This window comes from Poeciliopsis prolifica, unplaced genomic scaffold (genome assembly GCF_027474105.1).
Source record: "Poeciliopsis prolifica strain line A6 unplaced genomic scaffold, Auburn_PproV2 SCAFFOLD010, whole genome shotgun sequence".
NCBI lineage: Eukaryota > Metazoa > Chordata > Actinopteri > Cyprinodontiformes > Poeciliidae > Poeciliopsis > Poeciliopsis prolifica.
Genome location: NW_026562385.1, coordinates 11359490 through 11373666, shown reverse-complemented (window position 1 = coordinate 11373666; position 14177 = coordinate 11359490). Strand labels below are relative to the sequence as shown.

The 14177-nt window shown below is 40.5% G+C and overlaps 1 protein-coding gene across 4 annotated transcripts in view; it reads right to left on the bottom strand.

Annotated features, from left to right (window-relative positions):
• Positions 1 to 6496: 6496 nt before the first annotated feature.
• Positions 6497 to 14177, bottom strand: part of wizb (WIZ zinc finger b) — a 28840-nt gene continuing 21159 nt past the window's right edge. For 3 of the 4 annotated variants that reach the window (XM_055035000.1, XM_055035001.1, XM_055035003.1), the window contains 3 exons: positions 10759 to 11065; positions 8958 to 9123; positions 6497 to 7689 (listed from right to left, as the gene is read on the bottom strand). In XM_055035000.1, the coding sequence (XP_054890975.1) occupies positions 7347 to 7689; positions 8958 to 9123; positions 10759 to 11065 (816 nt within the window). In that variant the 3' untranslated portion in view covers positions 6497 to 7346. The remainder of the gene's footprint in view (positions 7690 to 8957; positions 9124 to 10758; positions 11066 to 14177) is intronic. The other variant, XM_055035002.1, reaches the window with a different exon arrangement.

The window sequence follows — 14177 nt, the reverse complement described above, 5'->3', positions numbered from 1 at the left end:
CTGCATCCGGAGTGTCCAGTAAACACAGATTCTGCTCAAACCTTCATGTGGCACCGTTTGGGCCCAAAACATGCAAGTCTTTCCTCAGAGAGACGGGTGTTCCGTTTTCTCTGCTCCCGATTGGTCTCTCTGAAGACTCGAAACGGAACATTGCGGAGGAAATGCGAAAGGATCGGGACGCGTGGCATGCGATGGGATCCAAAGACGGTCTCAACGGGGGTAATTGTCGGCGCGTGTGCGCCAAGGCGCAGGCAGCTGCTTAAATGGTGCATGTCAGAAGATTGAGCGATTGGAGCAGGTCATTTAGAGGACTTGAAATGATGATAACATGGAACGTTGGCGCAAGGAGAGCAAAAAAAAAGAAGAATCACAATTAGGAGCTTAAATACTGAAGCAGAGAAGAGCATTTGACAGGAGAATCAGATGATCAGGGAATGTGACTCATTTGTGGAAAAAGCAGAAAAACTGAGGGAAGGAAACTAATTAACACAAGCTGTGTTTCCATTGACCGTTTAATTGCGCAATCTGACATTTTGAAGATAAATTTGTTCTATGGAAACACGGCAATTTAAAAAAACAACTTCGTTTTGGTGCTGGAAAGAAGCAATTTTGAGACGAGTTCATTCCGCACAATTTGGAAGGAAGTTTATTCAAGTCACATGAGTCACGTGATCGTCAACCAGCCACTTGCTGCCACTTGCACAACCCACGAAGAAGAAGACGACAGGAAGTAGTTGGAGGCTTCCTGGCGATGTGAAATCGAGTTTTTTTTACATTTACGGAATATCGAGAAAGTTTTACGCACATTTGTGACGGAAATGTGAATCTAAGACTCAATTATGAAGAAAACAAAAGAGAAATTATCATCGTTGAGCGACATTATACTGATTTAAGTGACTATTTGTTGCACCATTCACCAAATAAGTTAAATAAGGAGTTCCACAAGGCTCAGTACCTGGAATCTTATGTATATTTTTTTGAAAAACAAAGACTAAGAAGGTAACAAACTGTTTGGTTTAAGTTTCATTTCAGACAAAAAAAATTATTTAGACAGAGCAGCACTTCCTTCGTCCACTTGAGTCATCTCAAGTGCTGAGAGACGACTTCTGTTGTGAACTGCATCTGCATAAACAAGCTGATGTGAATTGCAGTTTATTCAAAGTTCTGTGGCGTCAGCATGTGAAGATCTTTTACCATCAGCTTGACTTTAGGGATTTGCTTTTAGCCTTTCGGGAAGACTTCGATCGAAAACAACGGATGTTTTCGTCCAGCTCAGTGCCGCTCTCCGCAGGAAGAGGCCAGACGAGCGGTCGCCAAAACACCTCTACGGCCTCAGTTCGTTTCCAGCTCTTTGCTGCCTTGAGGACGAATTCGACTCCCGTCGGGTTAAAGTCTTTCTGAGGATGAGATGAAAATCCTTGTCTCCTGCAAAGCGTGTTGAGAAGCGATGTGAGGACGAAGCTCATTCTGCCACACTTTGATGAACATCAAAGCTGGAACTCATCTTCTGACGAACTTGGAGAATATATTTTGACTTCTGTCTCAAGTTGTGACCTAGATTTCCTTCTTTTTTTTCCACTTAAGCTGTTTATAAATTGTGTAGGCCAGCTGTGACCCCGTTGAATCAGGGTCGCAATGGCTTTGACGGCAGGACGGAGAAGCTGCTCTCCTTTGGGACTGAGCTGCTGATCCTGGTGCTTAGAATAAAAAAATTACCGAGTATCCAAACAAAAGTGGTAATTATTTCACTTGATCGTGGATGATCATCAATGTATTGATTGATGGATGGTGCAAATCTCGGATGTGATGAATGAGTGGCTTAACTCCAGTCCATATCATTTCTCCGAGTCCCTCTGCCTCTTCCTGGTGTCCTGGTGACTTTTTAGCTCCCTGAATCAAAACGATGCGATCTGAACAGATGTTCCCGGGAACAAAAAGGCATCTTTTTTGTTCGCCGCCCTCCAGATGAAACAGCGTAAGAAAGAACATTTCACCACAGGTTACAAGAGGCTTGAGCCGGGGATGAAAGTTCACCTTTAAGATTAAAGAATGTCTGTGCGTTAGGGTGGTCTAGTCAAAGTCTGACTGGGAATCCGATGCGGCTCCTTAATGACTTTCTGTCGCAGGGATCTACAAAGGTTATCACTACAATTAATGCTGTATTGTGTCTCCACCTGCTGGACAAAGTCATTTATTATTGAAAGGATTTGCACATACATATGACGATGGTGTGTTCGATGGAGCAAAAAGGAATGGGAAATTTCTGCCTCAAACTCAGGAATTTTCTACAGAAAACAAGAAAATTTCTGAGCTTCAAAACGTTGAGATTAAATTTTTTTGAAAAATCTTTCTTTAGTGGAAATTAACTCCTTTTTTTTTGTATTTTCAATGACCCTGGATACACCTGTCACACTCCCTCAAACTCTTGGAACTGACTTTTTTGCTTGACAATCAGCCCTGAAATATAAATCTTTTATTTTTATTTCCACTCAACCATCCATCAAAATCAAGGTTTAGTCCCAGGGTTCTCTTGTGACGAACCGTCTTGACTGGTGCAAGGCCATGATGCAACATATCTGTTCTTTTTTTTTACTTTCACCTTCTCAGAAAAACCAAATATTGAGTTTTTCGGTATCTGTAAGCCACAATCATCCAGATGAATGTTTTAAATATGCAGCTCTGTCTGTTTGCTAATGACAAATAGAATTTCAAGTGTACATTCACGGCAGTGATCCATTCATTGATATCAATGATTGTTATATATCTCCCCCTAGTGGAGAAAACTTGTTCTACCCAAAGGCTTTACATTAACCCCTCGATGGACTGGCGACCTGTCAAATGTCACCCTGATCCTGCAAAATGAAGCACAGACGGTGGATGGACAGGTTTGCTCATAAAAATTTCCATAACAAAACCCGAGAAAACGCGCAAGGCTCCATTTCGCCCCCAAAAAGGCGAGGTCTGAAATTGAAATCACATTTATTGTTTTTTTTTTCTGGAGTTGATTCACTTAAAACGTTACCCTTTGTGTACAGTACTGTTTGTTCCTCAGCTGCTATTGTAACACTCAAACATAAAACATACACGCACTCGCACACAGAACGGCAAGTCGCACCCGCCGAGGCTCCACCAGGTACACCGGGCCTTCTCGTACTCTGAGACAGGAGGATCCTACATCAATTGGCAAAGCGGTTCCCCCTGTTTAACCCTCCTGTTGTCCTCGGCTCATGTCGACCGAGGACAAGCCCTTAAAAAATATGTTTTTCAATTGCAGCTGCATACAGAAACGCTAATCTAACAGTCCTGCATCAGAACTACGGTGTGCACAACTCAGGGGAAGTTTAGGCTCAAGCAATTCAAATGTGAACTTTATAAAAGAAATAAAAATAACTAAACCCAGGCCTCAGGTCAGACTGACCGGAAGACTAAGGAAATCACAGCTGGACAGGCAAACAGTATGGAATGGCATCATTGATCTCCGTAAAACTGATATCTTTTCAAATTTCCCCCCCCCTGTTGCCCTCGGGTTGACATGACCCGAGGACAAGCCCTTATAAAACATTTTTTAATTGCAACTGCATACAGAAACTTGAAATCTAACAGTCCTGAATCAGACCTACAGTGTTCACAACTCAGATGGAATTTTCTGCTGGAGCAATTCAAATGTGAACTTGACGAAAAAATAAGACTAACCTCCTGTTGTCTTCGGGTCAAAATGACCCGAAGACAACAGGAGGGTTAAGTGTTCTGTGACCATCGGATGAACATCAGTCGCCGCCATTCCCACCAGCACCAAGTTTCAGCTTGGAGAAACTAACAGATAACATAATAAAAATAATAATAATAATAAAAATACCCTCCGCAGGACTGCAAGTACAGAAACACACAGATCAATAAAAATACAAAGCATCAAATGTCGAAATCATATCACAATAAAGGAATTTAAGATCACTTATTGTTTAACTACTTTGCTAACAGAGATGCTGAAGGCTCTATCAGCACCAGCAGTTTCTTTAAGTATATGTAGTTATATAGGTATGTATATAGTCCATAAAAGGGTTGAGGAATCATTTGGATCGAACAGTCATTGTTTGGGGGTGTGGGGACACTGGAACACACCATAAAATGTCAACAACCTACATGGCATGGCTCTTCACTTCTGAAACACGGTGACCGAAAACGAACGTAAATGAAACCGGACCTCAGCTTACGGCCTCCGGATCCAGAGGTTTCTGGATGTGGACTCCCGAGCCCCGCCCCCTCTTTTCAACTCCTGTTTGGTTTGCAACTGGAATAAATAGAGCTCTACAGTAACAACGGTTCAAGTCCCATCAAGTCTTTTGAGGAAGCAGGATCGTTGCGAGCGCCGCTCCAGTCCGCCGTTGTCCGTTGCGTGTGTGCTCGCTCTCCGCCGTCGGGTCCAATGTAAACAGCTTTTACAGAGGCAAGACATGGAAGTAAACAGGCTCTTTGGCACATCCTTCACAACCATGGATGCATTTCAAGTTCTGACTGGACAAGACAGGCTCACATACGAGTCCGTTTCATCGAAGGAGGCGTCTTTTATTCAAGCAGCTTGACTTGAATTTTTTTTGTTTTTCTTTAAAAATAAAGTTAAAAAAAAAAAAAGGACATTTGTAGTGAATGTACAAAAACGTACAAACGAACACAGGCGCACAACGGTGACCTACTTTTTTTTTTTTTTTTTGAAATGATATTTTCGGTTTTAAACAGAATGAAACTTCCCACATTCAGATGCTAAATAAAAAAATAAATAATTCGGGTTATGTATATAAAAAAAAAAGGCAGGAAGAACATGGCAACACTGAATGGACGAACTGAACTGAAATGAGTGACAGAGGGCGCTGACCTAAGTCGTCAAAGGTCAAGGCTGGGAGAACGTCAGTGGCGACAGCAGGTGGCTCTGCTGCGGAGCGGTAACATGAAGACAGGCACAAACATCAGTAGAATCGTAAAATGGAGCAAAGGTTTCATGTCTTTCTACTGTTTAAGGGGCTTTTTCCAAAAGTATCCAGACCCCCTGGACTTATTTTGCTTTTGTATTTCTCCATAACAGCATCAATGTAGTTTGTTTAGATTCTATGTTGACACAAAGTACTGCTTGATTGGGAAGCTGCAGAAAACCGACACGTGCTTTAATCCTTTTAAGGAAAGAATACAATTAAAAGAAACAAATTGCTGCACATTTGCATTCAGCCCCTCAAAATTCAACTTAAGCTATAAGTTATTTTCACTAAATCTTTAATGCTTTCACATTAAATGGAGAACATATATTTTTTAAATTTCTTTAACCTTGACACAGATTTTCAATTGGACTTTGATCTAAGTTTGGAACATTCCTTGGTCTCCAGTAAGTTTTAGATTTTAAGCTGCTACTTTATTCAGAAGCTGGAACATGGACTAGATCAAGCAAATATGCCTCAAGACGAATGTGAAACTTAAGTGTTACAGTGCACATGAGAAGGACGAAGATAGCAATCAATGGTTTTCACTGGTAGGAATAAATAGAATATATAGATGATGCTTTTAAAATTCTTTTTGTTGTAGTTATTCCACTGAAACCCATCCAATTTGAAAAATAAGGAGAAAAGCTGCTATAGACAACCATAAAAAACAACAACCATGGAAACATACCACAGACCGATTGCATAGAGCCTCTGCAGTCATAGAGCCTCTGCAGTCGTCCAAATGAATTCCCCTGCATTAATTCCCCAACATTGATCCCAATCACAGCGATCGAATGAAACAAGATGCAATACATTTTTAAATGAGGTCCACCATCTTTCAAGAAAAACTCACTCCATCGACTCTTCTGGGACGCAAAAAGGATAAACGATCCTCCTCGTTTATGCTAATTGTTGCTCGCCATCGCCCTTCAGAAAGACCCAGGCATTTTCAACACCAGGGTTATTGAAAATTTAACATAATGTGATACATTATTTGTAAAATGTATTTATTTTTAGGTAGTTATTTGTAAGTTGTTTATTGTAACAACTTTATTGTAATTGTCAGGGAGGGCTTAGCCCTACTAGCGCACTTATACCAGTGTGGTATAAGTGCGCTAGTACTTATATATATATATATATATACAATTTAATTTCAAAAATACTTAATTGATCCCAAAGGGAAATTAAATGTTACTCATTAATTCAGATTATGTAAAGAATTATTATTATTATAGAAAGTGATGGTCACCTATGACCTATAGATAAGTGCGCTCTATATATGTACACGTTTTTTTTTTCTTTTCAAAGTTAGTGAGTGTGGCAGTATATTCAGTCACGTTCAATAGTCCATAGAAACAGAGTTTCTGTTTTTTTGTTTGCGAGTGAATCTCGTCTTTCCAAAGCCCCATTTGGTCAAACCGAGCCTGGTTCTAACGCAGCTTAATCTCGTTGGAGGGGATTTTTTCTCTCTACTTTCACCACATGCATGCTGAATGGGAGAAATTTCTGAAAAGCAAAATCGACCAGGATTGAATTAAAACAAGTGTTTTTACCATTGGCGTCATTTTCAAAAAATTAAGGTTTTCTTTTTCAATTCGCATTCATAAAATGACAAAAATCAAAACGTACTAAAGGTGTGCATACTTTTGGAAATGTCTGTGTACTAATATGTATATAAGATCGCTACATTCAAGCTAAATATATGTAGACTTTGGGGGGGGACAGTATTACAACGACAAGGTTAATCTGAGTGATTGTTCCTTAGTTATGTGCTTCTACCTGTTGTTCCAAACTTTCACTTCAACACATGTAAATTGTTTCAGTAAGTGCAGGACGACAGTGTCAAATGTAAAAGTGCCTTTTTAACACCAAGTGTTTTGCCACTTTTACACCTAAAAGTCTCGGCGGCGAGACGAGCGCGATTAGAAATTCAGTCAGGATTCCCATCCTCTCACAAGTCTTGCTCGTGTGAGGATGGAGGGTTGAGCTGTAGTAGGCAGGGCAGTAAAACTATGATAAAGGGTTCATGTTAGCCTCTTAGTGTCCCAGTGACTGGGGAAGGTACAGTAATATCTGAACATTCAGTATAAACAAGGCAAACACAAAGTAGTATTTGATCTCTCCTCATGATCTCGGACAGTTCCCATCACCACCCATCCTCTAACCCAGAGCGAAGCCGAGAAAGCTTCGTTCCCGTGGCAACAGGACTTAGGAGCAGCCGAGAGAAGCTTCAAAGGTGCTTGGGGGGCTTCAAAAGGGCTCTTATGATGGAGAAACCTCCTCTCTTATTACAGTTTCTGGAGGCTGCAAGAAGGAAAAAGTGATGGACGAACAAAACAAGCGTCGGAGCTGTAGCGGCGGCGCGCGAGGAGCTCGGGCTCACGCCGTCTGTGTGGGGAGAGGGACGGGAGTGGGGATTATGGCGGCCTGCTCCTCCGAGACCTGTGTGATCTCTTCGGCAGTTACGGTGGGAGCCAACTCCGCCGCGGGCGTGGGGGAGCGGCTGTTGGGGCCCGTGGAGCGGGTCGGGGTGGAGGCAGTTCTTGAACTGGGGTCGGAGGCGTGGACCGGGGTCGAGTTGTCGGCTGGGTTGTGGCCGTCGGCGGTGGCTGCTTTTAGAGCGGCAGGCTTGTTGTAGTTCATCTTGAAGATGTGCTGCTGGAGGTGCCTGATCCAGTCCTCCTGCACCGACAGTGGGCCGTGGAACTCCACCTCGCAGAACCTGAACCACACGAAGAAAAACCAAACATGACTGCTGAATATAAGCACGACATAATAGAAGCAGTAGTTGGAGTGAAAGAAATAAGAACATTGCAGGATGCAGTTGATGTCAGGCCACTTTCTCCCTTAGGAGAAGTTAAAGAATTTAAGGTTGTTTTTTTTACTGCAGTTACATCAGAATCTAAGCACTTTTTGTGTTGCCCGAGAATCCCAAAAGGTTTACAAAATACTTCACACTGCATCAGCGGCTAAAGTGGAGAAAAGCTTTAGAGGCAGAGGAGGAAGAAACTGCAGTTTGAGGATTAAAGGCACTATTTAAAACTCAGCCTCACAGTTCTTTAACTGATAGTCTCAATATTAGCAATATTAAGGGTGCGTTCACACCAAATCCCTTTTACTTCGCCTTCATCTAACTCTAGTTTGTTGGCCTACAAAATCCAGTTCGTTTGGGGAAGAAGGAATGCGATAAATCAAACTGATAAGGACCAAAGAAAGTGAACTCTGGTGCAGTTAGCGTGCAAATGTGAAAACCAAGCGGACCAAAGACGACTTTGAAAACAGGAAGTGTACTAAAGCGCTGGGCATTCTGGGTAATTACAACCAGAACCAACCAAGAAAATAGCGTAACACTAGCACTGGTCTGGAGAATCCGCGCTTTCTGATTGGCTACCGGACACATTCAATTAATCCTTGATTTAGATTGGAGCGTCCACGACCATCTACCGTAACACACAACACAAGTGACAATTTTAGAACGAATAACGTTGTAAGATTGTCGTTTGGGGTAAAAAATCCTGTAGTTTGAACTATTGCATCAGGCAATCGGATGTCTTCTCTATTTAAATCTAATGATTACTGAAGAGCAATATACAATACAGACTTCATAATCTCCACTCTTTTGGTTGAATGCAGCATTTATTTCCACTGTGGAAATAAATGCTTTAGTTTTTATTCAAGTACATTTATTGTTAATGGAGACTGAGAATCTATTTTATTTTTGTTTTTTGTTGTTTTATTTATTTTGTGTATCAGTCCCAGTGTTAAGTGTTCTTTTGAAAGTAAAGTGTATCTATCTTTGGCAGGAAACCTCATGTGTTATTACGTAATTTCCATTAAATCAGTGTATAAAGGTCTTCAAACAATATTATCGTTTATCGCAATATTTTTTTGAGACAATTAATCGCCCAGCAAAATCTGTTATCGTGACAGGCCTACCAGACTATCAGGTGTGAAAACACCCTTACAACTGAGCTCATAGGGTTTCCTTACCGGCACTTCAGGGTGTAGAACTTGCCCACCAGTTTGACCAGTGGGTAGGAAGGTGGTTTGGGTACCAGGGAGGGGACGGTTCCTGTGCGCGGGGGCTTTGGAGAGCCACTGTCCCTGTCGGCTGCGTCTGGGCAGGATGGGTGCTTCAAAGGCCGACGCTCGAAACCTTACAGCAAGAGAACACAGCAAAATTCATGTCTATAATCAAGATGGAGGAGGGAGGACTGCAGTTTTGAAACTTGTTGAAGTTACTAAGAGCTAACAGGAAAATCTACAACACATTTTTGGTTTGCATGTTCTGCCAGCAAGATTTCTATTATTTTCTTGATTTATTTTCTGTGCACATTTGGTTTAGGCAATATGGTCTTAACGTTTCATCTCAATATCTTTTTGGTACTATTGTGATAAACAAGTCTTTATTTTGTCTTTTTTAGGTAACTGTTTGGCTGTGCCTGTGTGTCACAACAATTATAGCTCCTCACATACAAATACTGCTCTAGAAAAACATTCCCCTGGGTAGAATGCTTCTTTAGGACACCTGTCACACAAAGAAGTGTGATTTGCACCATTAAACTACAAACAGTGAAGGCATTTAGTCATATTTAACTATGACTAAATGTGAAATATTTAGTCACAGTTAAATATGACTAAATATGTTTACCTTTATATTTAGTCATAGTTAGTTAGTCAAATTGATTTTAATTAATTAAAATCAATTAAATTTATAGATTTTAATTTATGCTTTCACTGAAAAAAAAAACTGGAGAAAACTGTAAAAATGCCAACCTTTATCCAACATGTACTAGTAACAATGTAGTTAACGTCAAAGCCAACATTCTTAAGGATGCTCTGATTATCAGTATGGTTTAAGAGCTATCTGCGGTGTGTTAAGACCGTGTCAATCTAAAATCGGGGGCATTCAGCATGTTGGATTGTTTTGGCAGCATGTGAGGCACTCAACCTGTTTAGTGTGATGTTTAGCCAATTAGAAAGTGGCATGACAGAAACACGGTGGGTGAATCCAAAACACACACAAGACAGAACAACGGCCACGACGGAGCAGAAATAACAGTCCACAAACTACCGCCGTTGCTTCTTCCCAGTCGGCCGAAGCGGTTCATGTGTGGTGTGACGTTGACAGAACGGCGTAATTATGAATTGGTAAAATATGAACAAATAGCCGTTTCTGCATTGGGAAAAAGTCTCTAAATGAAATAATAAACATCTTTTCAACGTCATGTACTTTGGCAGTACACAGAAAAAACACTGCTTTGATCTAAAAAATTACTTTCGCACACAACTGTTGTCTTAAAAAATCAATTAATGAAATGATAAATCAAAACAAATTCAATCATTTCCATTTGCATAATTTATTATTGCTTTTCTCTTTTCTCTCTTTCTACCAAAAGTCACAAAATCTTCAGTCTGGTGCAACGAGCCATTATTATTAAGGATGAATTTGTTTACCAATCAGAATTTGATTTGTTGTTTCTGTTGTTTTGTTGGTTTAAATGAGACATTTGAAATGTTTCAGCGTTAAATGTTCATTAAAATTTAAAGTTCATTGATAGTTGATGATGTGTTCTTGCATCATTATGCCTTTTACTTGAAAGCGGTCTAAACAGAACAATATCACCGTTAGTTGCAATGACTTCTAGGATAATTCATCGTCCAGAAAAATGTGTTATCATGACGGACCCAGTTTTGAAACTCGTTGAAGTTACTAACCCTACAGCAGCATGTAGGCCTGCGTGCAGGTGAATATTTCAGGTGCCACAGGGTGTTGCGTTTCCGTGCGTACCTCTTGGCAGGCGGACATTCAGCTCGCTGCGGGCCACCTGTGCTTGAAGGCTGCTGCCGAGGCGCGAGAAAGTGGTGCTGCTTCCGCCAGCCCTGGCCGGAGCCGACCGCGAGGCCGCCCCCGATTCCTCGTCGACGGCCTCGGAGGAGCCCTGGCGGAGTTCTTGGCTCCGCGGCAGAGCCAGGCTAGCGGCCAGGGAAGAAGACCACTGAGAGGAAGAAGGGGACGAGGAGGAGTGGGCCTTCTGCGATGAGATTGGGAGGACATGATCAGAATCCACAGACGCAGGGAGAGGTGAGCTCGTCTTCTGGAACACGGAAAAATAAGTGATCTATCAGCAGCGCTGTAAGGAAAACTATACTATCGCTGCCTAAAGACAATGTCCCGAATAGATTTTATAACATATGTGAGCTCTGAATATGATCAACACTAGGAAGCTACAACTGAGTTTATTATAGCCTGAAACAAAATGATCAACCAAGAATTGAACTATTGCATCAGGCAATCGGATGTCTTCTCTATTTAAATCTAATGATTACTGAAGGGCAATATACAATACAGACTTCATAATCTCCACTCTTTTGGTTGAATGCAGCATTTATTTCCACTTTGGAAATAAATGCTATCCCCGAGGGATATCTAATCCCTCGTTAAAAAATAAACATATTTTCATGATCAGCAGCAGCAGGTGACTTTTAGGTTAAAACATGTTGTTTCTTATTATTTTTTAAATTCATTTATGGAAAGTTATGGCGGTTCAGGATGCCTTAGCATGTTGGGTTACATTTGTTCAAGTGAAAGAAAATGGGATATAAGCAGAGAAAGCAAATATTACACGCATGTGTTTTTCTCAGGACATATCTATTGACATGAAATTCCCATCAATTTCAGAAGCGTCACTTAAATTATACCACGCATTACGTCATGTGTAATAAACCGTCAAACAAGTCATTAAAGCCATGTAGAAAGAACTGAAATCTGAGTATTTAGAAAGCAATTCTGCCTGCTGTCTGTGCTCATCAGAGACTGGATCAGTAACAGGTTGTTTCTCATTAGCATGTTATCATGCAACATGCACAAGTAAAAGCGATGAGCTTTCTCTCTGTACCGTTGCAACTTTACTGTTGCCCAACATACTGATGGGTTTGGTTACAAACATTATTTCTAAACTTCTGAATGTTCCAGCGAGTGCCGTTAGGGCCACAATAAGGAAGTGGTAAGAACATTTCATCATAACCCTCCCAAGTCCAGGTGACAGAGGAGTCAACGAAATCATGGGGAGAGTTTCTAGAGCCCATTGCAACTAATTGCAATGGGCAACCATTTGGAAACTGCTGAGATCCATTGAGCGTCTCACAAGGACATAAGGACATAAATAGTGCGCTCAAATGTACTGTCCTTTGTGAACATTCACAGCGCAAGACTCCACTGCTGAAGAAAAACATTTGGAAAACACTTAAGAGGCGCTGGGATTAAATGAAGCTCAGTGAGTGTGTCCAATACTCAACTTGAATTATTCCACTTTATTACAAAGAATTTAATTCATGAACTTTTCCACTTTCACATCTCTGTGTGTGAGGATTACGTGGGCTGGTACTGATATCTAATATGAATTTCATGTCAGTAGCCCCATGAGAAACATGTTTAATTAAAGAAAAGGTTAGTCTGCTCAAAATGTATTTCTATATTTCCCTCGATTCTTACATTTAATAGTATGATTGTACACCTAAACATAGTACAAAGTAGGTATTTTATTTGCTAATTAGGATAAAATTGAACTCTGGGGGGAAAAAACAACAAGCCATTGTTTCTCTTGCTGTAGAATACAAACTACAGTTTTTAGCAAATGTTATGCCACTTTCCAAATTACGTAATTTATAACCATAAGTGAAAATGCAGGCACCAGCTGTGGAGCTTGTTAAAAGGAACCTGTTGGTTTAGCTTTAGAGAATGAGTTTGTGTGTCAACTTCTGGCACATACCAGCCGCAGAAGAAGCTACGAAAACTATATCATAGAAGTGTGGAACCTAAAGACGTGTTGCTTTTTTCTTTTCGGGAAAAGGTTTTACAAAAATAAAACTGTAGTTGAACGTTTAAACCTAAGTGTACCCTCGGCGTCTGTGACACGCTACGGGTAATGTGGAAATAATGAAACAAAAACAAAAAAAAGAAGATCTGGCACACATGCACGTTAGATAAAACTGAAAGTGAACTCCTGCCAGACAGAAAAGTAGTGCAAACGCTGCACATTCTACTAAATAGCAGCAAAATTTTGGCTGCAGACGCCAAATAGTTACTCAAGCCGCAAGCACGGAAAAATAGCGAGGCTTTAACAAAATTACAAGCGAGCCAAGGTGGACCTCAAAATCCTCCAAGATGGAGAAACACTCAACTCTCTGACCTGAATGTAAAAATAAATAAAAATCATCTGACATTCTGATCATGCACAACGGCCAGGAATGCTAATGTGCAGGAAACAAAATACATTCTAGGACAGGAAGATTTAACAGACTAAAAAGATACCTCTATTACTACATCTGTTTTGGATTTGGAAGATTTCAACAGAGTCTAAACCATGTTAAGAAAGATTTAACTACCGAGTTAGCATGTTATCTGACCGGCATCATAAGCATTATTAATAACAATAAAGTGCAAATTGAAAGTTACAAAAACGACTTTGATTCAAAAAGAAGTACAAGAAAACACTCTTTACTCTGATTCCCATACATAAAGTCCAGTGCGTGGACTTTAGCTTTCAGGAGTTACCAGTGTGTGAATTAATCTCAGTGTTCATAAAGGTGATCAAAACTTATGCTAGTAACTGCACACCTACCACGTCCCCAGCATGGTGGTAGCATCATAATGTGGGGACGGAGAAGCTGGTTTAGAGTTTATCTGAAGTAAATAGGGAGATAAATCACAGAGCAATTAAATCTGACTGAGCTAGATTATTTTGCGAAGAAGAATGGGCAAACGTTTCAGTTTCAAGATGCCCAAAAGCTGGTGGAAAGGTGGTTCTGCAAATTGTTGACTCAGGCAGGACGAATACAGATACAAGCCTCAATTTTCCAATTTTTTATGTGAAGAAAACGTCTCTTTTGGTCTAACAAATAAAATGCCAATGAATAGAGGAAAAATTACTGCAGTACTGTATCTTGGAAAGCCAAAAATGTCAACATTTAACATATGTATGGATTTTGTCCACTTGGTTTTTTTTTTTTATTTAGTAGTGTCAATTTGTTTTCATCCTTGTTTTTTTATGATGCCTGTTAACATCAACTTGCCAATGAGACGAACGATGGAAGTTAGTCACTTGGCTATAATCCTGTACATTTCCATGTAAATGTTTATTAATACTTGTCCTACTTTTAAAAGACATTGTAATGTGACAAAAAAAAATGTAGTGAAAGGGGTGTGGA